Genomic DNA, 27,789 nt, shown 5'->3' with positions numbered 1-27,789 from the left:
GTCCTCATCAGTTCTTTGCTCCATATATGAAAGCGATTGAGGACAAGAGTGTTGGCGAGCAGCAGTTCATCCTCCGAGTGCCCGCCGTACGTCATCCCGACTATCAGCGTCCCCAGTGCTCTGTGCCCGTGTGTGTGTGCTTGTACTGACCGACGACTGGATTGGTCGATCTGAGCAGAGCATGGCTTCGCGCCTGGCAGAGTACCTCGACAAGAACACGCTCAAGGACAAGCTCTCCATCACATATGCCGGTAACGCCCGCTTCCACCTGTTGTTATTGTTGTTGATATTGATGATGATGATGATAATGTTGGGTTGGTGCGGATTTGGAGTGAGGCGGCCGTGGCTGCTCAATGGCTCTTGAGCTCCTTGACGTGCGCTCTTGGCTTCCGTGCTGGACACTCGCGCTCACCCTGCACTCTGAACCTGAACTCACTTCGTGTCGATCATTGATGCTTTGGCTTTGGCTTTGCGACAGCCGCCGGTGAGGACACGCGACAGTTCAAAGTAACGTTCGACGGAGTGACAATGGACGCCACTCTGGTCGATCTCCCAACCATCATCGAGTCACAAAAGTCTGTGGACAAGAGGAACTTTTACAAAACGGCCGACATTTGCCAGGTACTGACAGCTCAGTCAGGAGGATGGAGGATTGGCGAAATGTTCGAAAACGTTGCTTTTACTCAAACTGGTGATTCAACGCTCATCCCGTGTGCTCAGATGCTCGTGTGCACGTCGGAGGATCCAGAAAAAAAGAACGTGCAAGTCATCTACCCTCACGGCCTGTCTGCGCCGCTCAAAAATGTGCGCAAGAAGCGATTCCGCAAGTCTGCCGCGTCCAAGCTGACCAACTCTTGGGAAGTCCAGACCGCAGTGGCCCGTCTGCTGCGCGACAACATGCTGGCGTCTTCCGACACGTACGAACTTGTTGATGTCACCGAGGAAACAGCGCCCGCGGGAGACGAGGATGTCGAGCTCGTTTCGGACGACGAAGCCGAGGCAAATGCTGTCGGCAGCGATAGCGAAGAGGAAGAGGAAGAGAGTGACGATGAAGATGTTGAAGATCGCGAAGAAGAGGATGTTGAAGCTGACAAGGAAATTATGGAAGATGAGGCAAGTGAATGTGGAGTTTTTGTTTGTTTGTTTGTTTGTTTTCGAGTGCGGGAACATTGGGCTCACCACTATTCAAACTCGAATGCGTGTGTGTGCTTCACCACCCAGTTCAAAGACAACACTGCCTCAAGCAGTGGACAACGGATCGATGTCGACGAAGAGGGCGCCGGCGACCAAGACTCGTCGTCGGATTCCGATTCGGACTCGTCGTCCTCCGACTCATCCTCGTCTTCAGACGATGAATCCTCCACACAGGTCGCATCGTCTACTCAATCTACAGCTTCTGCACCCGCACCGCCCTCGAGCAGCTCGTCAGCGCCGCAACCCATGCAGATCGAAGTCACTGAAACGCCCGAGCAAGCTGCTGAGCGGCAATCTCGTGCGGCTGCAATCGAGGCGGCGACAGCGGAGGTTACGCGCCTCGAGACCCGAGTCGCAGAAGTTCGAAAGCAATTGGCCGCGACAAACAATCCACTATTATCAGCTCGTGTTCGCGCCTCCTTGCGTCAGGCCGAAGAGGAGCTCAATTCCAAGACTCAAGCGCTCGAGTCTCTCAAAGCAGCCTCGCAGCCATAGTTGATTCGATGATATTGAAGCGCGCTTGTACATTTTTTTTTGTCTCGTCTACAGAGAAGTTTTCTTTGTCCTAAAATGCTTTAGTTTTTTTTTTTGTTTTTTTTCCAACAACGATATGCAACATTCGCTAGCCCACTCTGCCTTCACTCCAATTTGGAGTACGAGTTTGCGTAGCGTCCCAAAGCCCAGATGGTGAACGCATTCTTGTAGTTGGGATAGACAATCATGCAGTTCTTGTTGAACACGCCCTTGATTTCATCGTCAGGCCAATCCCCATTCATCAGCTGCTTGGACATGATGAACTGCGCGCACGCAAGCAACCAGGAAGATCATCAAAACGTGTTAGTACATTGGGGCAGAATGGAGTTTCTGTTAGCAAAATGCCGCCTGCCTTACTTGGATGCCGCGCTCAACCACAGTTCGGTCGGGATACTCTGCCGCCATCAGTCCGAGCACAGCCCACGCCGTGTTGATGACTTGCGACTCTGTGTGTTCAATGTAGCGACGTTCGACGCACGACTAACAGAGTAGCATTCGGCAAGGAATGAGAACGGACGCGATTGAGAAAATCACCATTTTTTTTTTTCGTTTGTTTGCCACGTACCATATAGCTCTCAGACCACGAGCCATCGGCTCGCTGCTTGCTCACGAGAAAGTCGCAAGCGCTTCGCATGCTTGGAGACGCAGTACTGCAAAATTGACACAATGAGCAACGAAAAACAAAAAAGGGGCGCCCTCGTTGACATCTGGGCGTCGCTCGCTTCGTCTCACCCCTTGTAGTAGCCTTCTCCCGCAGTTGCAAGAGCCTCAATGCCAAACCATGTGCCATAGGTGAAGCACACTGCCCAGCAGCCTTCCCAGGAGCCGTCCTTGCGCTGAATGCTTCGAATGAAGTGAACAGCTCGCTTCATGGTTGCTCTGGCACCAGGAAACACGTAGAAATCCAGTCAACAAGTAAGTCAACATCGGGGTGATGCACTGGTGTCTTTGTTTGTGTTTTTGTTCCACCACTGGCAAGAGAGCTAAACCCTTACGAGATTTCCGCTGTGCGATACTTTGGGAATTGTACCGTCAACGAAGCGAGCGCTTGCACGACAGCTGAAGTCAACTCGACGTAAGTGTAGTCGATCATGATGGCGCCAAACACCTCGGACGGATTGAAGAGCTCAAGCCACTCGGGTCCGCGCTTGGTTTCGTAAGTGGCGTAGCCGCCGTCAGAGTTCTGCATTGACAGCAACACATCGATGGCGTCGTGGTATCGCTCCTCCTCGAACGGGCTCGAGATTTGTCTAAATCAACAGGCAGCAGATCAGATTAGTCCAGCCAGAGCCTGCTTATTCAGAAAGCTTTGTGGTTTCTCAAATGAGTGCGTGGAACTCGTACCCCGTGTTCTCCAACATGAGCGTCGACTTGATGCCCTCGGCCGTGCAATCAGCAACAATCCAACCACAGTCTCGCGTGCTGAAGGGGAATCCTCCCTTGCTCATTTGGCGGAAGTACTTTTCATGTTCAGGAACATTTTTGCGAATCTGCCAAAATGCACGAAAAGGTGCATTGTTGTTTTTTGTTTTGAGCACGTGAATATACCTCTGGCATCCGTTAAAGTAACGTACCTGCGTCAACTTGAAAAAGCTGTGCGCCTTTCGCAGCGACGCCATCAGCTGTGCGTTCTTATCACCTCCAGCCTCGAGGAAGGCCTGCACGGCAAACGCCGTGTCCCACAGCTGGCTTCCATTGGTGCCGTTCAACTTCATGCCGTCGATACCAAGCCTGAGATCAAGCGCAGTCCCCAGGCATGAGATTCCAAGGGTCATTGCACAGAGAAAAAAAAAACACCAAAAGCGTCAAAAAGATCGAGCGTAATGAATTACCACAGGTAGTCGGGGAATCGAGACACATGCTGCCGGAACAAGGGTGACTGTGGGCCGTGGGCATACCATTGGCAAATCATGTTGATGTTTTTGGAAATCTGAGGGAACACAAACATGGTGATGACAAGCAATGAGAACGTTCTGAGCTTAGATGCAATAAGTGCCTCCGCTTGAACACAGACAGATGAAAACGTACCGGACCGATTCCCACGCACTGAGTATTCTCGTCCTCGGCGCGGATGTGATCAAGAGCCATGTCGAGCGCTCGTTTGCGGATTGAAGTGCTGTGGAACTTTTCATACACGTTCAGAGCACCTGAGATCAAACGCACAACTGTGAGTATGCTGCTTGGTTCCACAACTTGAAATCAGACGCGCTCGAGCGCGACTTACTGAAGGACCAGTCCATTATCCACGAATGCGGGTTGTACAAATCAATCTTGGCACAGCGGAAACGCTGCGCAGGCCAGTTGATTGTGTCGTATGCCTGGGTGTACAGCTCCTGTGAAGCAAAAGCAGGCGACACGATGGAGTGAACAGAATACGTTGGGGCAAGTTGATAACGAGGAGTTGGCAGAAAGCACGTACTTCGCGAAGTTCCGCAATGATGGGTGTGACAGGAGCACGAAGCTTCACGCCATAGCAGTAGCTCATTGGGAGGTAGACTTGACGGCAGTGGCACCACATGTACTTTGGGTGCAGCGGGGCCCATTCAGGAAGGAGCCTGTCATCGAAGAGAATCCCGATCCCAGGTCAGTTTTGTGTTTTTGGAGAAAACAAACGGAGGCGGTTGATTGTCTGGTGGAACTACGAATCGAGTACATACCAAAGCTCTGGTGGAACGGCGTTCATGCCATCATAGTCGTACACATTCAGCAGCGCCAGCCAAAACTTTCCCCACGAAGGGATGCCCAAAACGCCATCTGAGAACGAAACCAGAGCAAGAAAGGGATGAAGCCATACCGTGTTGAGTGTGCTTGTTTGTTAAGTTTCTGCAGAAATAGAGAGAGAAGCAGCAGAACAACGCGCAAGAAAACTAACCATGCTTGTGCAAAAACGTTCGAGCCTTGACGGCAAGAGGATCATCGCGTGAGCCACCGAGCAGCCGGAAAGCGACATAGTTCAGACCAGTACCAAACACTGTCGCCTTATCGGCAGTGTGCCTGCATTTGGGGAGAGGGAGGGGGGCGTGGAAAATTGGCAACCACGACTTAGACCAAACAGAACAACCAAAAGCAAGCCTTTTCATGTCGCTTACAAGCCCCAGCCACCTTCGGCCGTGACAGTATTCCGCAGGTAGCGCATCATCTCGGCCTTGCGGAACTCGCCAAGCTGAATGCCCGTAATGTGCGCCGTGATCAGCAAGCCCGGCAGCAGAAAGTGCGGACCGCCGTAATCGCCCGGCCAGTGGCCCGTCTCGCATTGCAGATTCGTGTAGAAATGCATGCCACGATTGGCAGCCTCTTGAGCGGTTTTTGCCGGCTCTGTCGCGACAGGCACGTCGCCAGACTGTCAACAATTTTGAGTGAGAATCTTGTCAACCACGACGAAGGAGTTTGTCGTTGGTACAGCTTTTTCTTTGTCGTCATTGCATTTACAATGTCAATCCCGAGCAGGTACTTGTCGCGAACAGTCAGGGGTGCCGGAGGGGTCTCTCCGAGAGCAGCATCGTAGTAGCGCCAGACTTGCTGGCCGTCCACACCCTCGAGTCGCCAGCGGGTCAGGTCGGTCGCAGGCGGCACACGGAACGCGCTCCATCCGCCGACGCTCGCCGATCGCGCTGTGCTACTGCTTGCCAACAGCGACGCCATGGGAGGGGGAGTGCAAAATCTGTCCATACATTTCACATGTGAGTGTGTCGTGCGGTTCTCACAGTGAGCGAGAATTCTGCATCAGAGTTGGGGAGTCCTTTTTTTGTTTGCGTGTGCATGTTCTTGCTTTTCTATGTTCGGTGTGAGCTGCTGTTATTTGTGCGTGTGTGTGTGTTGCTGTTGCTGTTCGGGAGTAGGGGATTGAGATTGACGTTGGGCGGCTTTGATCGGCAAATTCAGCAACATCACCCCATTCTCAAATCCCAAATCCCTAAAAACCCATCACTGCACTCACTCTGCTCTGTTTCGGTTCTCTGCAAGGCGATGGTTCGATTTATGATGCTTATTATTACTACTACAACAATCCCTTTCACATGCGAGCCGTGAATGAGTGAGTGTGTGATGATGCGGTGAGAACGACGAAAAACCTCATCACGCCACCCACTCACTTCACTCACTTCACTTCACTTCACTTCACTTCACTTCACTTCATTGACTCATTCACTCTCATTCATTCATACTTGATTACACTCAGCTCACTCCCCAAAAACTTCGTCGCTTGTGTTGCATTTGCTTGGTTTCAATTTCAGTTTCCATTGTTTCAATCAATACGTTACCAAAGAAGAGTGAGTGGATGAAAAAACGAGCTGTCGTTGTTGTTTGACACGGTTGGAATTAAAGCAACCAATCTTCTTTTTGCTGTTTTGGTGTCTCAGAACTCTGAGCACACTTCAGCATGAGCAGCAACCAGCAGCCAGTCTCGATGCCGCCGCCCGTCGCGCGCCCTGGTCCTGGCGCTGGTGCCTCAGCCTCCATCTCGGCCGTTGCAAAAGGAGTGGCCACAAGTCGTCCTCTGCCGCACTCGCGGACTACTGCTGCTGGTGCTGGTGCTGCTGGTGCTGCTGGTGGCCGCGGCGCGAGCTCACCTGCGAGCCTCCCGCCAGCGCCGCCGCTCAACACGAGCGTCCCAGCCGGGTTTGCTGTGCCGACCACGCGGCTCACATCGCAAGAGCACATCGCCGTCTGGCGCGAGTCGGAAGCCTACGCCAAGATGTTTGGCTTTGTCAACCACGTCAACGAGGCGGTTGTCGGCGTTGCCGTCTCAGAAGTCCAGGTCGAGCACGAAGCAGCCTCATCCGCTGTCGCCAAGCTACTCGCGCTCTTGGAGAAGCTGAACACATGGATTGACGAAATCCCGCCCATCCAGCAGCCCATGCGATTTGGCAACAAGGCCTTCCGGACGTGGATGGCGCGTTTGGAAGAGGTAACGAGATTGACAGAAGTGCACAACGTCGTGCTTGGTCGCAGAACTCATCAGCTCGACAACTTGTGACAGAACGCCGTGAGCTTGACTGAGGACTTGCTGCCGGAAGCACTGCGCGGCGCAGCCATTGAGCTGGCTCCATATTTGATTGGCTCGTGTGGCAACAAAACCCGCCTCGATTACGGCACTGGACATGAGCTCGCGTTTCTTGCCTACCTGTGCTGCCTCACTGTCATTGGTGTCCTAACGGATGCCGATCGCAAAGCGGTTGCACTGCGGGTGGTTGAGCGGTGAGTCGCGGTAAATACGGTTGCACTGTGGCTTTTGATTGCAACGAAACTCACTCCGCTTCTTTGAAAACCCCCTCCCCAAAAACAACGGATTCGTAGCTATCTCGTGCTCATGCGACGCTTGCAACGCACGTACATGTTGGAGCCGGCTGGTAGCCACGGAGTCTGGGGCCTGGATGACCACCAGTTCATTCCATACATTTGGGGTTCGTCGCAGCTGATAGGTATTGTTGCTGTCCTTATGGCCATGCAGTGGCACCACATGCCCGATGTCTAGTGACTGTGCCTTGCTCACTGCGCTGCATTCATTGCTGCTTGACGCACAGGGCATCCAGAGCTGGAACCCGCAGCCATTACAGACAAGGGCTTGGTTGCAGCCAATGCGAGCGACTATCTTTTCCTCGCAGCCATCCAGTATATTAATGATGTAACGCCTGTTTGTGTATCCTTCTGTGTATTGCCTTTTGTTTTCCCGTGCCGCTTGTTCCAACTTTTTGCTGTCCATTTCATCGTCTCCGACGCACACAGATCAAATCCGGACCATTCCATGAGCACTCGCCCATGCTGTACAATCTCAGTGGCGTCAAAACCTGGGAAAAGGCAAACACGGGCTTGCTCAAAATGTTCAAGGCAGAAGTGCTCGAAAAGTTTCCAGTCATCCAGCACTTTATGTTTGGCAGCATTTTGCCTTTGCGACCAATGTAATTTTGGTGACTCGACTGTAGAAGTGTCATAGTAATCAAGAGGACTCCTCTGTTGGAATAGTGTAGAAACGAGCGTTTTTGGATAAACCTAAAATTACATGACAACAAAAAAAAAAAAAAAAACAGTCACCAAACTCCTCAGATCGTTGTCGGCTGAGTGACACACACACACACATGTACGCTTTCACTTTTTGTTGACGCAAGATGACGCATGATGCCGCCGTTTACTGGGTCATTTCCTTCCAGGTCTTGGGCTGAACGCCGGCTGGAGGCTGAACCTTGACTTCGCCGCTGCCGACCTCGCCCCAGTTGGTGCTGAGGACGGTGCCGCCGGACTCGGAGAAGGACTTGTTCATTGCTCGCCGGGTCTCCTCGTTGCCGTTGGAGTAGATTTGCTTGAAGAGAGCGTTGAGCGCGTCGTCGCCAGTCGGCTTCTCGTTCTTCTCCTCCTCGTTCACTTCGGCAACGAGCTTGTCCCAGTCGTGGGGGCGCTTGGCAGACGTCGGGTACGAAAGAGCCTTTCCCGACGACTCTGCGGCAGGCGCGGCGGCGGCAGCGGCGGCAGCAGCGACGGGGGCTGACGACGAGCTTCCATCGGCCATGACGGCAGCAGGAGCGGTGCTGGACGCCTGCCCTTCGAGAGCATCCCAGCGCACGCCTTGGTCTTGCTTCTTGAGCTGAATCTCAATCTTGGTGCCAAACACGTTGAAGGACGACTCGGCCACGACAATCGGACGGTGGAGGTCGAGCTCCAGCGAGTACTCTGAGGTCGACGCCGGGAGCTTGACCGTGAGGCTCACCTGCATTTGGTGTGTTGAATGTGTTGAATGTGATTATGATTTCAAAACAAGGCGTCCACGAAATCACAGAGGTGAGCGCATGGAAGCACGAGTTGGTGGCTCAACAGCATAGCAAAACCAGGCCGCCTCAGTCAGAGCGCCAATGACGCTGACGAGGACGAGCCCTGGACAACAAGAGCGACTCAAGGGTCTTGTTTGTTCTTACCGTGGAGGGAGTGAGGTCGAGCTTGACGTGCTCGCGCTGGACCTGCTTGATGAAGACGGCGATCGAGACGTGCGACGCGGTCTGAAACCAGTCGTGACTGAGGGAAGGGAAGGGGGACAGGCAGATCATCATCATCATCAGCAACAACAACAAGTCAAGTCAGTTCAAGTCGGTCAGTTCAGTGCAGAGGGAAGCGAGAGAAACTGAAAGAAGAGCATGGAAAACACTCAGTCTCAGCAATCGCGCGCCCCAACGACGAGAGAGACGGGGCTTTGTTGGCGTGATTTGAAGGAGGGGGGGGGGGAAGCGAGCTTCGTTCCAATGTGCAGCTTGCTCAGCGGTGCGTGTGCGTGAGTCGGAGGGGAAGGGCAGTGGGAGGAGAATGGAAGGGTGAATGTGGGACGACAAAACGCACCGGATGCGCTCAGCCATTGTTGCAATAGGGAACGACTCAAGTGGAAAAGACTGATCCAGCTTTAACTGAAACTCAATCATCACCATTACTACATGGCTCCAATTTGAGCAAGAATCTGAGATCAGTCGTGATTGCATGGTTCGATGTCGTTCGGGCTCTGGCACACGACTCTCGACTGCTGCGACAACAAGCGACGTCGACCGGCAGACGACTCCTGCAGCGATGGTGCCACTTGTATGACGGACGAATTGCTCATCCAGCGAGCATCCAAGGCAGCAGCTGTTGACGACGATGATCATGATGACAGCAATGGCTTGGCGTGCAACTCGACGCGGCACAAACTACCAGAACACTGTACAAGCGCAAGCGCAAGCGCAATGCAAGCGCACTGGCAAGAAAGCGGATGCTACGTGAAATCCACACGCAGGCTGATGCAGGCATGTGCCAGCATGAGCGCCATCTGGCTCGACGCGATTCTCGACGGAATGGCCGCGAGATCGTCGCGCTCAGAATTAGCGGAATACCTCAAGGTGAGCTCACCAAAGCCCAAACGGTGGGGAAAATGGTGCTAATGGGTGTGCTAACATGTGTGTATTTGCATCATCATCATCAGGTCGCTTTGGACGGCACAGATTTGCGCGATTTCGAGACGCTGATTGAACAACTCGTGTCGGATCGCTTTGGTGTTCGAGACACGTCCGACGACGACGATGATGATTCGCCCGTCTCGAACGACGTGGCCATTACCATTGATGACGAAATGGACGATGGAGACAAAGTGGAGGATTCTCCGGCGACAAGGCTGGACGAAATGTCCCCTTCTCCGCTCGTCGACGAGAATTCTGATGCTCTGGCGCCGTTTGTGCGACCAACCGCTGCGGATGCATTGCGTACATTGCTTTCCTTGATTCGTCCGGCTTTGTTCACGGCACCCGAGCTTGCGTCCTTTGATCTCTTCTTGCGCGTCAGTGGCATCCGCCAAACACTGCTCGCAAACATGATCCTGGCCTCCCCAGCCGATCGCGTGTTCCGCGCCCCGCAGCTGGCGCAATGGACTCTTGCTCCTGACACGCCGGCGAGTGACGTGCCTCAACTGGAGCCGTCGGAATCGTCGACAGTGCCAACGCCGCTCCTGGATTCGCTCGCTCGCGCTCGAGCCACGGCTGACGGCGAAATCGAGGGCCTGCAGGCCTTGGGTGTGCTAACCGTACACGCTCTATCTCTCGGGGACACGTTGACCCCGAACGAACGTGTCGAGATGCTGTTGGACAAGCTCGCGACGTTTGAATTGCAAACCCTCATCGCCAAAGTCACGCGAATTTCGAAAGGAGGCAACCACCGTGGCTTCCTCGCGCGGTTGGATCGGAGACAGCTGGACCAGTATGCCATGTCCCTCACGTCTCAGCGCACCATCACGGGCGCCTGCATGCTGGAGGTGGAAGCGCGCGCCATGGTGGGCAATTGCTACCAACTCGAGCCCACCTTTATGCGTCATTTTGAAAAGGCCATTACCTCTGTGCTTTTGGACGACGATGACGATGGCATTGTCAAGATTAGCCGATCGTTGAAGAACCTTGGGCACCTGTCAGAGTTGTTCTCGCCGCAGGAGAACTTTTCCGTCCGTCCGTCCAGCGAGCCGCTCTTTGGCGACTCTTGTGAGCTGTTGGATGCGTATTGTCTTGCGTTGTCGGTTGAACGGGAATTCGAAGCGCTCCAGGGAATGGGTGCCACTACTCGAGAAGGACCATTTGGCACCGCTCACCCTTCTGTCGTGCAGGCCTATCCGGCTGGTAAGTGGCGGATTGTTTGGGGTTGTTGCCCATTGAGCCTTATGCTGGTGATAACGTGCGGCCGTTTGACTTCGACCCCGAGCAGCTCTGAATTGCGCTCAGGTGGCCAAAAGCCGGCTGGACCTGCTCAAGTCTGGCGCTGAGGCGTTCGTTGCCACATACCAATTCATGTCGCGTTTCTCTGCAGGAGGTATGTCAGACTTTACTGTGGAGGCTTGGACTGACGCAGCAGCATACGCTGGCCTTGTCTGACGTGCGACCTTGCTCGCTCCAGGTGTTTATGCGCGGATTGTTTGGCGTGCCTCGTCAATGCTCGATTCAATCCGCCTGGATGCAGTCGAGCAAGATTGGCTTCGGCTGCTGCTGTTTCTTCCGTTCTATCCCGAACGTCGCGGCAAGTGGTGGGCTCGGCTGGCCATTTTGGCCGAGCGGCACAGCAAAGTGAGTTTTGTCCCCTGAGAATTCATGTCATTTTTTTCGAAAGCTGTGGGGAACCTCGTTCTTACCTTCTTGGTGCAATACTTTGCCCCCTTTCCAGTCGTATTCAGTCGAAGTGTGCACTCAAGCGTTGAGCGACCCGAATGTCGCCTGGGGCCCAAAATTGGCCTTGCACAAGCGGTTGCAGTCGTTCGAGCGCGGGAATCCGCCAGTGTTTTCGTCGAAACGCTTCACCATGCCTGTTTTGCTCGAGGCACCCACGTTGACTATTCATGGCACTCGGAGTGATGTCGTTAAGGGTGGAAAAAGGTTGGTGTGTTTTCCTAAGACTTGAAGACAAGAAGAATTTTGTGTTTTCATCACAAAGGGCTCACCCTTGTTGCTTGAATTGCTTGGACGATCTTGTCTTGTACAGATTATGGAATGATCCGCTAAACAGCTCGTCTCGCAGCAGTGTTGGAGTTGAGGTAAAAATCGGCTCTTCCACAAACAACCAACTGCTCGAACTGTCTCTGGTTCTTACAGCGACATGGGGCTGTGCTTGGCAACAGGACTTGGTGATTCGACAACTTCTTTGCGATGGCCATGCCGACCATGGCATCCGTGCAGAGAGCAAACTGTGGCGAATGTTGTTTGGACTGCTTTTGTGGCCCGTGCTTTTCGCCGATGTGGAAGGCGCCTTCTCATCCCCTTATCAAAGTAAGTCTCACCCTCAAATGGAAGAGAGCAAGGACGTGAGAATAGGCTAATCGAGCGTTCTTGCGCTGATCGCGTTGTCGTGACTTTGTGACCGGTTTTAGGTGGCCCACATGATCTTTACTCGACCCGATCATTTGCATCTCGCCGCGCAAAAGGCCTGCGTGATCAACTTACAGCGATTGAGCTTGGAAATGCCGAGTCCATTCTTCAAGCGACGTGGGTGCGACATGCAGAACAGCGTATGGATCGCTTTTGCTCGAGGTTGCGTCTTCCCTTTTTGTTTTTTTTTTTTTGCCATGTTTGTTTTCTCATTGTCAACTGGCTGTTGCCCACTTGTGCAGAAACCCGTTGCGTGGGTGTGTCCTGGTCTGCATTCCGTTATGCTCAACTGCGCGACATTTGCGCTTGCATGCCGCCTGTTGCTCTGGCAGCCATTCTCCGCAGCATGGCTGAAAACTACAAGGAATCGTCCAGCGGCATGCCCGACTTGGTTGTCTGGAGTCGGCCTGAATCCTCGGCATCCTTCATCCGCTTCATCGAGGTCAAGGGTCCAAACGACACCCTGTCCGAGCAGCAGCGCGTTTGGATTGACAAACTCCTGCGACTTGGATTGGATGTGCAAGTCTGTCATGTTGTTGAGGATGTGTAACTTGTCATAACGATAAAGACAAAAAAAAATCAACAACAGGGATTCAAAACTAAGTCAACTTTCATTGTTTATCATGCGGTATCAACAATTCAACATCATCCGAAGATTTAAACGCAAACACAAAACACAAAACCACAAACAAAAATACTACAAGCTCAGTTAACAAACGCAAAGAAGCCGGCCCACAACCTTACACGGTCATGGGTTGCTGTTGTTGCGCCAGGGCAGCATTGGCAACCATGACGGGGTTGATGGTAACGCTCTTGGTGCAGTTCTCCGTCTTGTAGATGCCAACAAGGCGGTCTGCCAGCTCGAACATGTTGTTGCGCAAGCTGATAATGATAAACTGCGCGTTCTTGGTGCGCTCCTTGATGTAGTTGGCAACAATCGACACATTCTTAAAGTCCAGGGCGGCATCGATCTCGTCCATGACGTACAGGGGTGTGGGCTTGTAGTGGTGCAGCGCAAACACGAGGGCGAGCGAGGAAAGGGTCTTTTCACCGCCAGAAAGGTTGGAAATGTTCTTCCATGACTTTTTGGGAGGACGCACGCTAAAGACAATGCCCTCAGAGAAGGGATCAAGACTGTCGACCAGCTCGAGCTCGGCGTCGCCGCCCAGCGTAATCATCTGGTACATTTCCTTGAGCTTCATGGTAATCACGCTAAAGCCAGCCATAAACTCGTCGAGACGCTTCTTGCGAAGCGCATCCAGACGGCCGCGAGCAGCGTCTCGGCTGTCAGTCACAGCCTCAAGCTCTGCCGCGCGCGCAAGGTACTCGGCTTCCTTTTTGCGGTATTCGCGGATGGCCGAAATGTTGGGCGAGAGTTTGGCAAGTCGCTCGGAAATGAGGGCAATTTCGGCACGAAGGCTCGCCCGGTCCATTGTCGCGAGCTGCTCGGGGGTCAGTGCCAGTTGCGGGTTGAGAGAGGCCGCCGAGACGGCAACGCCAGTGGCGGCAGCGGCGGCGGAACCCTTCTTGCCCTTCTTCTTGGCGGCGGCACGATTACCAGCAGACTCTTCGTCCTTGTCTGCAGCGTCGGCGACCTCGGACGCGACTGCTGGAGCGGCAGCTGCAGGCTGCTCGGCTGACTCTTCGCCCATGCCCTCGGCTTCAATGTTGTGCAGGGTCAGGCTTGCAAGCTCTAGCTGGTACTGCTCAATGCGAGCCGTCGCGTCGCGAAGTTGCTTGGTGGCATCCTCGATCTGGTTGGTCAGGTCGACTTCGAGGGCGCGCGCCTTGTCCGTCTGCTTCTTGAGACCGTCGTACTCGCTCTTGAGTCCAGAGAGCGTGGCCTCCTTGGCTTCGAGCAGAGCGGTCGCTTCTTGTTGGATGGCCAGGACAGCAACAGCCTCCTTCTCCATCGCCGCGTGCTCGGCGCCGATGCGCTGAATGGTGGCACCAGTCTCCTCAAGCTCGCGCTGGACCTCCTTGAGCTTCTCGGCGGCCTTTTCAGCAGCCTTGGTGGAGGACTTGATGGTGACGGTCAGCTTGTTGAGCGACTTGCTGGCAATGTCAATCTGCTCCACCAAGCCCTGCACCTTGGCACGTTGAACACGAAGGGGCATACCACCGACATCCATGATCTTGGACTGCAGTGCATCGATGGCAACCTGGATCTTGCTGGCATTCTGCTGGGCACGAGCCACCTCTGCGGCAAACTTTCCAAGGTCTGCGGTCAGCTGCTTGTGCTTCTGAGGGTCCTCGGGTCCAGCAGCAATCTTTGCGGTGAGCTCCTTGATCTGGCGCTTGAGCTCGTCGCATTGCTTGGTGAGCTCGCTCACATCCATGGTGCACTTGTCCAGCTCTGCAGCAAGGGACTTGGCGCCAGAAAGCAGACTCTCGTGGGCCTGCTCAAGGCGGCGCATCTCGTCGCGGTGGCGCTTGAGCTCGAGCGTCTTCTTTTCCAGCTCTGCCTCAAAGGCCTCCACCTGCTTGGGAGTGTACTCGCCGGCAAGGGGCAGCGCAGCCGCGGAGGCACCGTTCTTGCTTGCAGAAGCAGAGGTAATCATACCGCCGCGTTGCGGGGCACCGCCACCGCCCATGGTGCCGGCCACATCGAGCAGCTCACCGCCGAGCGTCACAACACGCCATCGCTTGTTGCCAGCAGTCGAAATCCGCATGGCCTGATCCAGGTCGTTCGCGACAAGCGTGTCGCGCATGGCGTGGTAGAAGGCGGGGATGAGCTTCTTGTCGCGGGGCTTGACGAGCTCAAACAGGCGGGGTGCGCCCTCGGGAGTGGGTTGCGACGGGATGCTGGCAATGGCATTGTTGAGGTGACCGAGTTCGGACAGGATGACAAACGTGGCGCGGCCCAGGTTGTTCTCGCGCAGCGCCTTCACGCAGGCCTCTGCATTTTCCTGGTTGTCGACGACAATATTGTCAAGAGCACCGCAGGCGGTTGTGACGGCGACATCGTACTTGGCGTCAATGGTGCCGAGGTCGCCCAAGCGGCCCTCGATGCCGGCAATCTTGTTGCGACGCTTGAGGTCGAGAATGCCGTCCAGCACCTTGCCGCGGCTGCGGGACATGAGAATGGAAGCCTTGCCTTCCTCCACCTTGGCGCGCGCGGCAGCCACTTGCTGTTGAAGGGCAGCCTCGGTTTCTTTGCCAGCGCCGGCCAAGGAGGCCTCGCTCTCTGAGATTTTCTTGGTCAGCTCGACCTGGCGCTTGAGCAGAGCCTTGTGGGCCTCTTGGCGCTCCGAAAGCGTCGACTGGGTCGCGGTGAGCTGCTCTTGCGCGGCATCCAGCTGAGCCTTGGCCGCCTCGCTCTTGCCGTCGAGCAGGGCCAATTCAGTCTTGCACACGTCGTGCTTGGACTGCGCCTCGCCGACCGCCTTGCTGAGCGGAACCATCTCTTGCTGCTTGGCTTCCAGCTCGGCTTGGAATCCCGCCGTCTCGCCCTTGATGCTGTCAAACATGGCGTCCAGCTTGGCGGCCTCCACCTTGTGGGACTTTTGCAAGTCGCCGTGCTCCTTCTCAAGCTTGGTCTTGTCGGCCGTGCAGCTGGCGAGCGACGATTCTGCCAAGTTGACTGCGTGCTGCTCCTTTTGGATGGCGCTCTCGAGCTTCTTCTCCTTGGTGCGGGCATGCTTGATGTCCTCGCGGCAAGAAATGTCCTTGCGCTCGAAGGCGACAAAGTCTGCCTTTGCCTTGTTGCATGCATCGAGAATGGCGCTGTGCTCCTTGCCTTCCTTGGCAATCTCCGTCTCGAGTGCCTTGAGCGCTTGGGCGTTCTCGGCCATGCCAGACTTTTGCTCGGCAAGCTTTGCCTCCAGCTTTTCACGGTTGCCCGACAGACTTTCGGAGGTGGCGGTCAGCTCGGCGAGATGAATCTGCGCCATAGCCGCCTTTTTGCGAGCCAGCTCGTTCTCCAGCTGCAGGAAGGCGACGGCGTCATTCTTGGCGCCCTCCAGACCCTCGCGATCCTTCTGGACAATCTTGACGCGGTTGAGCTTTTCGGCGCGCACCTCGTTGAGCTCCTCGGCAATCTTGCTGGCCTCGGCAATCGGCTCCTTGTGCTTGTCAGAGCCAATAATGTCCTCGAGGTACTCGAGCAGGCCCTCCTCGTGCTCTGTCTGCGCCTTGGGCTTCATCATGGCAATCTGCTCGACCTCGCCCTGCAGAATGAGGAAGCGGTTGTGCTCCAGATCAATGCCCTTGCCGCTCAGCAGCTCAATGACCTCCTTGGCAGTGACGCTCTTGGTGTCAATGTGGTAGCTGGATGTGTTGCTCTTGGTGCCCGTGCGAGTGACTACGAACTGCGAGTTCGGGACGACGTCGTACTCGTCGCCAGCCTGTGTGTTGAACGAGAGAAAAAGGGGGGTGAGATTGGGCAGGATTAGGATTAGGTGCTGTGTGTTTGGTGTCAGTGTCATTACCTTGTCGATAATCTCGTGGAAGTGAACTGAAACGCGGCAGTACTTCAAGTCCTTGTGGTTGGTCGAGTTGTGAATGAGCTCCGACACGTTCTTTTGACGGAGGCGGTTGGCACGGAAGGCAAAGACGAAGAGCATGGCGTCAATGACGTTGGACTTGCCGCTGCCGTTCGGGCCGACGACCGATGAGAAGCTCTGTGTGTTGTGTGCGTGTGTGTGTGTGTGTGTGTTAGCGTCGCAGCAGAGTAAGCACGGTGAGTTGGAGAAACTTGTCGGCAGAACTCGTAATATTCAAAAATCAAACAAAAAACTGTTTCAACTTTTTTGTTTTGCCCGCGCGAATTTTCTTCATCGCGACCATCCAAAGCCATCACTCGTCCTCATTCGCCCCAACCATCGTCACCAATCGACAAAATGATTGAGCGTGTTTCATCAACGTGCTCAAGACGCAGACGCGCGCTGCAATCAACGAAAAGCGAAAACACACAGCGACAAAAAAAAAAGCGCGCGCAAACAAAAACCGTTTGAAATCGTGCGCTGTTTCACTTTGTTTTACTTTTCTCTCCTTTCGCCAGTGAGCGGTCGACCGTTTCTCCCTTTTCGCCAGAACGGCACTACAATCAAAGTGCAGCACGCAGCCGCACAGAAGAGGCCGAGAGAGAGAGAGAGCGAGCGATCCACTCACCTTGTGGAACGGGCCAATCTCTTGAACGCCCGCATACGATTTGAAGTTCTCGAGAACCATCTTGGTGATCATGAGGCGCTTGCCGCCGTTCTCGGTCGGCTCGAACATGCGCTCCTGTTGTTGTGTGTTTGTTTGCTCCATTGTTGCTTGACTGAGTCGCTGATTGTACCACACAACGAAAAAACAGAAGAAAAAAATCAAAAAAAAAAAAGTAAAATAAAAAAATGAAAAAAAGAGAAAGACTGACTCGTTCAGAATCGAGTCGAAAGAGCTCAGAATCCGATCTGACATTGTGAATTGAACTGAAGGAATAGCCTCTTTATTTTGTGAATCGTACTGCACTGCATTGGTGTCTTTCACTCTACCTTTTCATTCAAATTGCAATGTCGCGCCTTACAACCAGCAACGGAACTCCTGTTGTCGACAACCAGAACAGCCTCAGTGCAGGCGAGACTGGGCCCCTGTACGCTTCACTCCCTTCCGTTTGTTGCAGCGCCACAGTCTTGATAACTGCACATTCCCTCCTTGCTCGCCCGGGTTGATGAAGCCAGAGGCAGCCCAAAGCGAAAGCGGCTCGAGGCGGACGAAAAGATCATCCGACGGCAGTTTGCCGCCCCGCTTGACTCTTTTGTCTTGTCTAGAACGAAGCGGGGCGGAGATGGGGGGGAAGGGGGCACGTTGGACCGTCCCACTGCTCCATCAACTGAGGGGTGCTCGTGTGGCCTGTCGTCGTCGTTTCTGAGACGCAATTCAAACGGCGATGGCAGCACACAACCTGCGCACAGAATGGCGCGTCCGTCTTTTTGTCTTTGCTTCTTTTTTTTTTTTTCTTTTTTTTTTAAAATTGATCGCTTCCTGCTCTTCTGGCTTTGTTTTCACTGCTGGCGGCTTCTCTATTTCTTGCCCCCAGCATAGCTTGAATCGTTATTCTCTCTCACTTTTGCCCCCTTCTCGCTCTTGATTGTAATGATTGTTTTGTTCGCACCGTTTCGGCTTTTTCTCACCATTTTTGTTGGATTTCTTCCCCTTCGTCACCTGAATGAATGCAGGCTGCTCCAGGACTTCCACTTTATCGACAAGCTTGCTCACTTTGACCGCGAGCGCATCCCGGAACGCGTCGTGCATGCGAAGGGTGCTGGCGCGCACGGCTACTTTGAGGTGACCAAGGACGTGTCCCACCTGTGCAAGGCCAAGTTCCTCGAGCGCGTTGGCAAGCGCACGCCGCTCTTCACGCGCTTCTCGACGGTGGGTGGCGAGAAGGGCTCGGCAGACACGGCGCGCGATCCCCGCGGGTTTGCCGTCAAGTTCTACACTGAGGAGGGCAACTGGGACATGGTTGGCAACAACACGCCCATCTTCTTCATCCGCGACCCGATCAAGTTCCCGGACTTTATCCACACCCAGAAGCGCAACCCGCAGACCAACCTGCCCGATGCGGACATGTTCTGGGACTTTTTGTCGCAGACCCCAGAGTCGTGCCACCAGGTCAGCATTCTCTTCTCGAGCCGCGGCACCCCCGACGGGTACCGCCACATGCACGGCTTCTCCTCGCACACGCTCAAGATGGTGAACGCCAAGGGCGCGCAGAACTTTGTCAAGTTCCACTTCAAGACCGAGCAGGGCGTCAAGAACCTCACCCCCGAGCAGGCCAACAAGCTCAAGGCGGAAAACCCCGACTATGCCACCCAGGACCTCTTTGACTCGATCGAAAAGGGCAACTACCCGAGCTGGAAGGTCTGCATCCAGGTCATGCCGCTCGCGGACGTGCCCAAGCAGGCCTTCAACCCCTTCGACGTGACCAAGGTGTGGTCGCAAAAGGCCTACCCGCTCCAGGAGATTGGCCGCATGGTTCTCAACCGCAACCCCGAGAACTACTTTGCCGAGGTCGAGCAGGCTGCCTTCTCCCCCTCGCACATGGTGCCCGGCATCGAGCCCTCGCCCGACAAGATGCTCCAGGGCCGCTTGTTCTCGTACCCGGACACCCACCGTCACCGCCTGGGTGCCAACTACCTGCAAATCCCCGTCAACTGCCCTTACGCTGCCCGCGTCAGCAACCACCAGCGCGACGGCTTCATGGCCATCAACGGCAACGGCGGCAAGCTCCCCAACTACGAGCCCAGCTCGTTCGGCGGACCCAAGGAGGACAAGACGACGACCGACGCCTCCCCTTACGAGGTTTCTGGCACCGTCGGCCACCACCCTCCCGCCTGGAAGAACCAGGACGACTTCAAGCAGGCCGGCGACCTCTACCGCCTCCTCTCCGCCGAAGAGAAGACCGCCCTCGTGAACAACATTGTTGGACATCTCAGCGGCGCCAAGAAGCACCTCCAAAAGCGCCAGGTTGAGATTTTCCGCAAGTGCGACTCTGACTATGGCGCTCGCATCGAGCAGGGTCTGCTGAAGAGCTCTTCTGCGCTTTAAGTGTCCTTGTGTTTCGCTCTTTCTGTCTCTTTCTCTTCATGACTTTCGGCTGTTGATTACTCTTCGGTCTGTTTTTCTGTTGCTTGCTGTGAGGCTTTGTCTGTGCGGGGATGTTGTTTCTCCGGTTTGGCTTGTGTTCTCTCAACTTGTTCGCCAAAATGCCAAAGCGTTCAACGACACTTTCAGCTCCATTCGTGCTTGTTTTCGCTCTGCATTGAAAAATATCCCTGAAAATGGGTACGTCCATCGTGAAACACAATCCACACATGCAAGCTCATTCCTGTTTGTGTGACATGCGAGATCGCGTGCTCAAGATTGCTCTGGCGGCATTCACCGTCGCAGCCACAGCTGGAACCGTGGTTGCGGTCTACGTCTGGTTTGGCCGCGCCGCCCGCCGCCTGACCGAATCGCGCGACACTGCTCTCCGAGAGCTATCTGAAGTTCGGCAACAGCTCGAGCAGCAGCGGCGACTCGAGCACGCCCAAGCGCAAGCGCAGGAGCAGCATGAAGCAGCAGCAGCAGGTGGCGGCGATTCGCACACGGCTGCCACCTTTGTCTCGATGGTGCGCTCATGATCGTTGTCATCTTCACTACGGTCGTCGTCGCCATCATCATCATCATTCATCATCAATCATCATCATTCATCACTCATCACCACCAGCATTTATAGTAGTCATCATCGTTATCAACGCAGAATCATCAGCTCCAAGCACAGGTTGCCGATCCATCTCCCGCTTTGTCATCCGCCTGCACCCCCTTCCCTCCGCTCGGCTCTCCTGCACAGTGGCCCTCGATCGTCACTTTTGTCCAACTCAACTCATTGCAATGAACTTGGGCATCTGACTTTTGGGGGAAACAGCAATTGGCACTGCTTTTTGAAAGCGAGGTGTTTCACGTGTTTATATTTCAACCCAATGAATCCAACATTCAATCAAAAACCCAGCCATTCATTCATTCATTCATTCATTCATTCGTCATTCTGGAACCAAATACTGTTCTGTTCAAAAGCCGACAAATGTTCGCATTGACACGCTGTGAGTTACAAATCGCACAACACACTGAGAGGTCACTCCTCTATCTCTCTCTCTCTCTCTCTCTCTATCTCGCAGAGAGGGTGGACCTTGTTCTCTTCTAACGTGTCGTTCGTCATAGTTGCTCGCAGATCGTACGCGACGGGGACTGCCGCTCGGCTGCCAATCGCCGACTGCTACGCTGCGCTCGAGCTGACCCCGCCACGCCGCGGCACCCCGCACATTGCACCAGCCGCATTGCGCGATCGCTACATTGAGGTATCGGGAATCCTATCGAGCGAGGTTCGGGCGCTGGACCCAGCAGGTGGCTGATCCCATCGATTCTGTTGGTAGGCCGTGAAAACACATCACCCAGACAAGTCGGACAGCCCCGATGCAGCCACCAAGTTCAATCGCATTCAACTTGCATACGAGGTGCGAGAAAACTAGTCCTTTCGTTTTTTTGACCGGTTGGATGCATTGTCATTCACTTTTGGTTTGCTGAATCCGTTTGCCAGACCCTTCGCGAAGAACTTGACAAACAAGCCGTCGAGACGAAAGAGGAGCCATTACCGTCAGCAGAAGAGCTGTACAAGCAAGTGTTTGATATTCGGCATGCTGCACCACAGCATAGACGAGCGTGACGGTAAGAGCGATTGTCAGTTGACACCACGAATTCATGAATTCGGCTTGAACTCGATGCTGACAGCTGCCCAAATACTCCTGACAGCCCCTGGAGAGACAATAGCGGCACGACAACGAAACTCGCAAGCAATCCGACTCCGCCAGGCCGTCGACAATGTGCACCAACATCGCGTGGACGCGGCGCTTCGCGATGCCGCCGAAGCCCACTCGAATCCTGACGAGACGAAGGTCTCGACGCGTATGGCCATGGCCTACGCCGACTCGGTAGATTTACTGAAAAAGCAAACACAGAGTACGTCGTCGCCTCATGTCCGGATGTGTTCGCGCAACTTGCTCATTGCACCTTGTGACCAACTCCAGGCATCGACAAGATGGTGGATGACATGATCAAGAACGCCATGGCGCGTGGTGAATTTGATAATCTCAAGGGCGTGGGCAAGCCATTGAAGATGGAGGAGCACCAATTTCTAGACACAACGACCACCAAGCTCAACCAGGTCTTGATCAACTCGGGCGTCTTGCCAGAGTGGATTAACGCCGATAAGGAGCTGCGGGAGATTCTGCCTCGGCTTCGGCAGCGCACGTTGGACGTATGGCGGTCGGCATTGCAATCGTTGGGGACTGAGGACCCGCGAAAACAGGACGAGTCAGAGGCTGAGCACTGCACACGTATTGCCGGCACGTTGGCCAAGCTTGAACAAGCACTGGTTGACGAAGGAATTGATGGCATTCTGGCTCTTCTACCACTCCGCCAACGACAGGACTTGCTATCGCATCGCGAAGAGCTCCTACGAGATGTTGCCGTGGCGAACAAGAAGATTGCCTCCTTTAATCTGATCGCGCCACTGCTCACCCAGCAAAAGCTGCTCTTTGACGAGGCGCGTGCTCTTCGCCAGCATTTAGCTCAATGTCGCTCTAGCCTTCGCCGAGAGTAGATCCAATAACCGATTTTTTTATTTTCCTCATTTCTGCTGCAATGCTGCTCAAGCCGCGTCGCTGTGAATGTTGTTTTTTTGATTTTTCTTTCTCGCTTTTGTATACTATACTTTCGTCTTTCTCAGTCCACTTTGTTCCAGATGGCGACCCATTCGGCTTTTGCTTTCGACACTGTTGTGCGCAGCGCCCTCGACAAGGTTTGCTTTTTTTTTTTTTTTTTTTTGCGGCTTTTTTTTTTTTTGTTCTCTTTGGGGTTTGGGCGGAGCATTCTCTCTTCGCACCCGCGCAGTGCCTCGTTCTCAAAGACGACTGTGTCCACTGAAGCAGCGTGCGTGCTGGTGCAGAGTCGCATGAGCAACGCAGCTGGTCGACCACCGCTTTGCCAGTGTTGTGGTTGCCGTTTTATTTTTATTTTTATTTTTTATTTTTTTTTTATTTTTTATTATTTTCAGGGCTGAGCAGCTTGTTTACGAATGCAGAATCGCGCTTTTATGGCTTGTTCGTGTGAGGCGGGGGGATGACTGCCGCCTGTCCCGCGCGGATTCACTTTTGCCTACACTCCCATGTCACACTGACTTACGTGACCTGCTTGGCTGCGGCTCGCTTGTTGCTTCTCTCGCGACGAGTGACGAGTTGACTGGATTTTGTATCGATTTTTATTTTATTTTTTCAATTTTTTAAACTTTTTGTTTGTTTTACCAATCGCGTCCTTCCTCGCTCGCTCTCTTCTTTCTGTCCTGCTCTCGCCTGCGTGCGTATTGAGAGTGGTCTGCACTGGGCATCATTGCCACAACCAGGGCCCTCTCGCCAGCCAAGTCACCATCGTTTTGCTCACCGCCGCCTTTTTTGTGTTTTTTTTTTTCTTTTTATTTCTTGTTATTGGCTTTTTTTTTTTTTTTCTGGTTAGGTTCTTGCTGAGGACGACTCTGTCGCGCCCGCCATTGAGACACTCCGCGCCGCATTCGAGCGTGCAGAGCAAGCGCAGATGGGCCTTGTGCACTCTATTGTCGAGTCGATTCTCGAGTCTGGTAACAAAGCGACGTGCAGTTCGGGCGGCGATTGTGGAAACCGTTTTGCCAACGACTCGCTCACCCTCTCTCCCTCCTCTCCATCCCTACCTTCTTCGTGATTCTCTGGTATAGATTTGGATGCTGCCTCGCTTGGCAAGTTCCGGGAAGCAGGAAAAGGTACCGCCATAAACTTTTTGTGATTTTGCTCCTCTACCAAGCGAAAGTCTTCTCACTGCTACGTCCATGACCCGCTATTTGATTGCTCGACAACCCATGCAGTGGCAAAGATGACCGAGTCGGATATCCAACAAGTGCTTGCGCTTGGAACCAAGCTCGTGACGACCCTGCAAAATCTCCGATCACAAATCACTGAAAAGTCTACCTTCTTGGTGGCCATCAAGCAGATCGCTGGTGCGATCAAGATCTTCTTGGACTCTGTCGGCAAGGTCACCGTCACCGACGAGGGCCTTGCCAACCACAAACGACTGCTCGAGGACCACAAGAAAATCTTCATCAAGACGTCCAAATCTTTCAGCGACACGCTCAAGGGCTATTTCAAGGAGGAGTTTGACCAAGGCGCCGTCTTCTCCAGCGCAGATGTTCTCATCCGAGAGACGACGCAATTGATGCAAACTTTGAAAGCATAAAGCCCCATTCGTTCAGTTTTGTTATTTGTTGCCCTTGTTTTGTTTTGTTTTGGTTGTTGTTTTTTTTTTTGCTTTTTTGCATTTCTTGTGTCGCTGCGTGTGTTGGAAGCTTATGGTATGTGCTCCTGCTGCTTCTTCTTCTTGTTGTCAAAGCGTAAGAGAATGCGGATCGAGCTCCCCAGCAGAGCAAAAGTCGCTTTTGTTTTGCCATGTTTATTCAACGCTTTGAACATTTCCATCCCTGCCTTGGTATGGCTGTCCATCTTGGTCTTACAGCGAGAGTGCTCTCTGGATGAACTACTGTTCCTTTATTGTGGAAATTCACAAAACACTGAATCATGTTTCGTGCTCAAACATGCACAATGCAACATGCAACATTCATTCATTGCAGCTCAACATCACAAATGGCCCATCAGCTGCGAGTAATCAGGGCACCAATGTCGCGGACAGTCTGATTGGCAGAAATGCCCGCAAAGTATTCATGCAGCTGCGAGGGACTCGAACGAGAATGCGGATCAAGCTCCCAGCAGAGCAAGAGTCGCTTGTAGTCCTCGGGAGTGCAGGCGCTGGGCTTGGCGAGTCGCTGTCCGCCAAGGATTTGTGTCAGTACCTCGGGGCCTTTGAGTTGACCGTACGGCACTGCGCCGTACGAATAGACCTCCCCTGTTGTGGTTTTCAGAAGCACAAACGGTGAGGACAAGGCTATTGCCACACACCCTGCTTCGCTGTTTCTTACAAGCAAGGACTCCAAAAGCCCAGACATCGCTCTGGTGAGTAAACTTGCGAAAGTTCAAACATTCTGGAGCCATCCACTATGACGAGGAGCCAAAAGCATAACATAGCGAGTCAATGGCAAGAAGGACACGGCATGTATGCATTCGCGCTTCAACCGCACCTTCACAGGGAGACGGCCCTTCGATTCCATGCGATAGTAATCGCTTTCCTCGGCAAGCGTGCGTGAAAGACCAAAATCTGCAAGTTTGACCGTCAGGCCTGGACCGACAAGACAGTTTCGAGCAGCAATATCGCGATGCACAAAGCGAATCGACTCGAGGTACGACAGCGCACCAGCCACTTGTCCGAGAACATGTGCAAACTCTCCCCGCGTCCATTGCAGAGTTGCAGCGCTGCTCTTCTTGAGCAACTCGCGCAAATCGCCGTGCGGCATCAGCTCCAAAACGTTCATGTAGGGCTCGGCATCAAGCAAAGCGGCAATCGACTGGATGATGTTGGGGTGATTGAGTCGGGCGACCATTCGAGCCTCCTCGACAAACTCAATCCGGGACTTTTCAGTCGCGTTGGGCTGAAGGCACTTGACAGCGACATCCAGAACTTGCTGGCTTGGCTCTTGGAGCAAATGACGCGCGCTGCTCGGCACCAGGTCCCGAGGAAGATGGCCGAGCACAACTACGCCAAACGCACCCGAGCCAAGGGTCTTGTCTAGGGTCAAGGCGTCTCGGAGATGTTCTGTTGCAACCAAGGGAGCAAGGCGGTCGGACGCTTGAGCTTGATATGTGGCGGAAAAAGCTGAGGCTGGTACGTGTGCGTCAGAAGCGGCAGGGATGGTCACGCTTGTCATAGGCAACAGATCGCGTTCAGCGTCGTACGCAAACCGAGCTGAAGGTTTGTCTTGGAAGAGTTGGTTCTGGTTGCGACGACGCACCACCATGACAATGAGGACGATAATCACAATCAAAAGCACAACGCTGTTCACAATCAGCCCAATGACCAGTGGAGTATTCGAATCACTGCTGTGATTGCTGTTTGTGGCGGGCGAATCCCCACTGTGGCTACTGCTGGGGGTTGTCGAGACTGCAGGAGGGACGATTGCAGAGGTCGAGCTCAGAGCAGGTTGCGTTAGAACTGGCAGTGTTGACACAAACTGAGAATTGACAGATTTGACAGACACGGAAGAGACAGAGACGGCCGAGACAGAGGACGCGGATGCCGCGGACTTGGCGGACGCCACGGACGCGGATGATACAAACGGTGCAACTGAGGTTACAGAAGCAACAGAAGCAAGAGACGCCAGAAATCGCACTGAAGTCGCAGACGCGGCCGATTGCGACGCAACCGACAAGGTCATATTGGTCGCAGCGGTAGCCACGCAAGCGGCTCCATTCAAAACATAGCCATCATAGCAGATTGTACAGGTGCTGGCGGATGAGCAGCGAAGGCAGAATGCAGGACAGCACGACGACGCGCCAGCGTCAAAGCAGGTCGCACACGCTGCATCGCAAGCTGACCAAGAGGCAAGCAAAACAGAGTCCATTGAGTCTCAACTCTTAGCTAATTCATCGCAGAACAACAAATCATACGGATTGGATCGGAAGCAGAACCGTATGTGCTGGGTGGCGCAAGAGAGTTGCCTCCGAAAGTAAAGTTATTGGACGAAAGAGCTATACTCCAAACAGAACCCATTCCTTGAAACAGTCCTGGCGGCAGCGTGGTCAGCTGGTTGTTGGCCAAATTGCTGAGCATACCAGTCGGAAGGTAGCAAAAGAGCTTTGAGTTGAGTATGTGCCCTGCAATCAAAATAAATTCCCACCATCAGCTCTCATACAGGGATCCCAACTGTGAGAGACCAGAAAATGCACCCGCAGCGATCGCCGTAATTGCATTATAGCTCAGATCTCTGAGAGCACATCAAGTCATGTCAGTCACAGCCAAAGGGTTCAGCATTGCGTGTTGCTATTTCATACAAGAAATCCAACCGGGAGAGGCTATAAAATGCACCCGCAGGGATCGCCGTGATTGCATTATTGCTCAGAAATCTGAAAGTACAGGACGAAATGCTGAGCCTCAAACAAAGCTCAAAGTAACATGGTGCAAACGTCAGCATCGCTTACAGAACTCGCAGAGCCGGCATTCCGCTGAACGTCAAAGTTGAAATCATCGACAGTGAAGAACTGGCAAGAGATCTTCCGTTTGAAGCGGAGTGCGTTGAAGAAGGAAAAACCGAATAAGTGCACAATCTGCAGTAGCCTTCACGATTGATATCCGTACAACTGGTACAAAGCGGTTAGTCCATCAAACGCTTGCGAATCCAACGTTGTGATCGCGCTGTTGTCCAAAGTTCTGCAAGCCGATTGTGTAAGAAAACAATACAATTGCCAGCAATTTCGCTTTTTCACTCATACAAGCGAGACAGGGAATATAGACCCGCAAACGACCCAGCAGCCAGCTGCGTGATCTGATTGTCTTGCAAGTTGCTTTGGATTTCCAACCAGAAGATGTCAGCGCAACCACAGAGATCATCCGTTTTGTTCGGAAGACTTACAGCCTGTCTAAGTTTCTCAATTGAGCAAACAAACCGGCAGGAAGCGACGAGAAGGAGCAGCCAGTCATTTCGCTACCAAAAAAAAACGGTTAAGGGGAAATCAGGAAGTAATTGAAAGACGAAAAGGCTAAAGAGCTTCGCATACAGGGTAAACAGCGACGTTAAACCATTGAAACTATTTGCGGATATGCTGGAGATCCCAGAAATCGTCCTGCGAACCAAGAGGGCATTGTGGGAATTGAACACCGAACGTTCGCGAAAGCTTGAGTGGTGCGACCACAACAATTAACAACAAAGCCCGGCAAGCCACATTTGCCGAGCACAACTTACAATGATGCTGAATTTGGCGGAATGTTGATTGGAACTTGTGTAGTTGGGCCGCAAACGACTTGTTGCATGCGTTTTCTTGTCCAGAGGCGGCATCTGCCAGATTCAAGAACAGCAGGACCCAGAGCAGGGCGACGACATCTCTGCGAAATCTGCCAGTCCAACACGCGTCACGCATATTCGCCATTGGTTCGAATGGCAAGGGCCTGTACATGATTTGAAATGGTACGAAAACGATTAGAAAACATGTAAAAAATCGACTGTTCCTGTGAGAGCTCCGCCCGTTGCGCCCTCCTGTTCTCATGGCAGCGCGATCACAGTCATAGT

General features: G+C 53.5%; 10 protein-coding genes across 11 annotated transcripts; 6 read left to right on the top strand and 4 right to left on the bottom strand.

Moving 5' to 3' along the window:
* The first annotated feature begins 5 nt into the window (after positions 1 to 5).
* On the top strand, positions 6 to 1,806 carry CAOG_01479 (hypothetical protein). The gene is made up of 5 exons (XM_004364290.2): positions 6 to 86; positions 179 to 251; positions 479 to 621; positions 721 to 1,113; positions 1,222 to 1,806. The coding sequence occupies exons 1-5, from the start codon at positions 27 to 29 to the stop codon at positions 1,687 to 1,689; spliced, it is 1,137 nt and encodes a 378-aa protein (XP_004364347.2). The 5' UTR covers positions 6 to 26; the 3' UTR covers positions 1,690 to 1,806.
* Positions 1,757 to 5,388, bottom strand: CAOG_01478 (lss protein). Its single transcript, XM_004364289.2, has 15 exons — positions 5,158 to 5,388; positions 4,818 to 5,068; positions 4,601 to 4,722; positions 4,386 to 4,482; positions 4,148 to 4,283; positions 3,953 to 4,061; positions 3,757 to 3,875; positions 3,561 to 3,658; positions 3,303 to 3,459; positions 3,073 to 3,218; positions 2,724 to 2,978; positions 2,461 to 2,607; positions 2,294 to 2,378; positions 2,086 to 2,208; positions 1,757 to 1,991 (listed from the first exon to the last, which is right to left on the bottom strand). The coding sequence occupies exons 1-15, from the start codon at positions 5,368 to 5,370 to the stop codon at positions 1,833 to 1,835; spliced, it is 2,217 nt and encodes a 738-aa protein (XP_004364346.1). The 5' UTR covers positions 5,371 to 5,388; the 3' UTR covers positions 1,757 to 1,832.
* Positions 5,389 to 5,917: 529 nt separating this feature from the next.
* Positions 5,918 to 7,733, top strand: CAOG_01477. Of its 2 annotated transcripts, XM_004364288.2 has the most exons (6): positions 5,918 to 5,996; positions 6,087 to 6,634; positions 6,707 to 6,924; positions 7,024 to 7,148; positions 7,251 to 7,351; positions 7,453 to 7,733. In XM_004364288.2, the coding sequence occupies exons 2-6, from the start codon at positions 6,107 to 6,109 to the stop codon at positions 7,627 to 7,629; spliced, it is 1,149 nt and encodes a 382-aa protein (XP_004364345.1). In that variant the 5' UTR covers positions 5,918 to 5,996; positions 6,087 to 6,106; the 3' UTR covers positions 7,630 to 7,733. The 2 variants fall into 2 exon arrangements, with proteins under 2 accessions (XP_004364345.1, XP_011270056.1); XM_011271754.1 differs by lacking the exon at positions 5,918 to 5,996 and having other exon boundaries at positions 6,022 to 6,634.
* Positions 7,734 to 7,852: 119 nt separating this feature from the next.
* Positions 7,853 to 9,089, bottom strand: CAOG_01476 (hypothetical protein; the record flags this gene model as incomplete). The annotated part of the gene is made up of 3 exons (XM_004364287.2): positions 9,049 to 9,089; positions 8,634 to 8,730; positions 7,853 to 8,428 (listed from the first exon to the last, which is right to left on the bottom strand). Exons 1-3 carry the CDS (start codon positions 9,063 to 9,065, stop codon positions 7,853 to 7,855), a joined length of 690 nt encoding a protein of 229 aa, XP_004364344.1. The 5' UTR covers positions 9,066 to 9,089.
* Positions 9,090 to 9,181: 92 nt separating this feature from the next.
* CAOG_01475 (hypothetical protein) lies at positions 9,182 to 12,662 on the top strand. The gene is made up of 9 exons (XM_004364286.2): positions 9,182 to 9,578; positions 9,662 to 10,838; positions 10,924 to 11,028; positions 11,113 to 11,279; positions 11,377 to 11,585; positions 11,692 to 11,743; positions 11,828 to 11,975; positions 12,077 to 12,214; positions 12,317 to 12,662. Exons 1-9 carry the CDS (start codon positions 9,192 to 9,194, stop codon positions 12,622 to 12,624), a joined length of 2,691 nt encoding a protein of 896 aa, XP_004364343.1. The 5' UTR covers positions 9,182 to 9,191; the 3' UTR covers positions 12,625 to 12,662.
* A 15-nt stretch (positions 12,663 to 12,677) lies between these two features.
* On the bottom strand, positions 12,678 to 17,409 carry CAOG_01474 (hypothetical protein). The gene is made up of 3 exons (XM_004364285.2): positions 17,187 to 17,409; positions 16,505 to 16,696; positions 12,678 to 16,420 (listed from the first exon to the last, which is right to left on the bottom strand). Exons 1-3 carry the CDS (start codon positions 17,325 to 17,327, stop codon positions 12,815 to 12,817), a joined length of 3,939 nt encoding a protein of 1,312 aa, XP_004364342.1. The 5' UTR covers positions 17,328 to 17,409; the 3' UTR covers positions 12,678 to 12,814.
* A 148-nt stretch (positions 17,410 to 17,557) lies between these two features.
* On the top strand, positions 17,558 to 19,855 carry CAOG_01473 (catalase). The gene is made up of 2 exons (XM_004364284.2): positions 17,558 to 17,649; positions 18,236 to 19,855. Exons 1-2 carry the CDS (start codon positions 17,570 to 17,572, stop codon positions 19,605 to 19,607), a joined length of 1,452 nt encoding a protein of 483 aa, XP_004364341.1. The 5' UTR covers positions 17,558 to 17,569; the 3' UTR covers positions 19,608 to 19,855.
* A 767-nt stretch (positions 19,856 to 20,622) lies between these two features.
* Positions 20,623 to 22,197, top strand: CAOG_01472 (hypothetical protein; the record flags this gene model as incomplete). Its single annotated transcript, XM_004364283.2, has 6 exons — positions 20,623 to 20,641; positions 20,760 to 20,896; positions 20,972 to 21,052; positions 21,136 to 21,263; positions 21,348 to 21,554; positions 21,623 to 22,197. Exons 3-6 carry the CDS (start codon positions 21,012 to 21,014, stop codon positions 22,195 to 22,197), a joined length of 951 nt encoding a protein of 316 aa, XP_004364340.2. The 5' UTR covers positions 20,623 to 20,641; positions 20,760 to 20,896; positions 20,972 to 21,011.
* Positions 22,198 to 22,321: 124 nt separating this feature from the next.
* CAOG_01471 (hypothetical protein) lies at positions 22,322 to 24,185 on the top strand. The gene is made up of 4 exons (XM_004364282.2): positions 22,322 to 22,395; positions 23,106 to 23,226; positions 23,341 to 23,385; positions 23,488 to 24,185. Exons 1-4 carry the CDS (start codon positions 22,339 to 22,341, stop codon positions 23,853 to 23,855), a joined length of 591 nt encoding a protein of 196 aa, XP_004364339.1. The 5' UTR covers positions 22,322 to 22,338; the 3' UTR covers positions 23,856 to 24,185.
* Positions 24,186 to 24,267: 82 nt separating this feature from the next.
* Positions 24,268 to 27,688, bottom strand: CAOG_01470 (tyrosine-protein kinase Srms; the record flags this gene model as incomplete). Its single annotated transcript, XM_004364281.2, has 11 exons — positions 27,466 to 27,688; positions 27,136 to 27,142; positions 26,996 to 27,067; positions 26,862 to 26,933; positions 26,705 to 26,764; positions 26,558 to 26,629; positions 26,419 to 26,490; positions 26,174 to 26,328; positions 24,751 to 26,096; positions 24,592 to 24,667; positions 24,268 to 24,518 (listed from the first exon to the last, which is right to left on the bottom strand). The coding sequence occupies exons 1-11, from the start codon at positions 27,674 to 27,676 to the stop codon at positions 24,268 to 24,270; spliced, it is 2,394 nt and encodes a 797-aa protein (XP_004364338.2). The 5' UTR covers positions 27,677 to 27,688.
* Between the last annotated feature and the right edge of the window lie 101 nt (positions 27,689 to 27,789).

This window comes from Capsaspora owczarzaki (genome assembly GCF_000151315.2).
Source record: "Capsaspora owczarzaki ATCC 30864 unplaced genomic scaffold supercont2.2, whole genome shotgun sequence".
NCBI lineage: Eukaryota > Filasterea > Ministeriida > Capsasporidae > Capsaspora > Capsaspora owczarzaki.
Note: the sequence above shows the minus strand (reverse complement) of the source record. Positions and strands in the feature narration are given on the sequence as shown.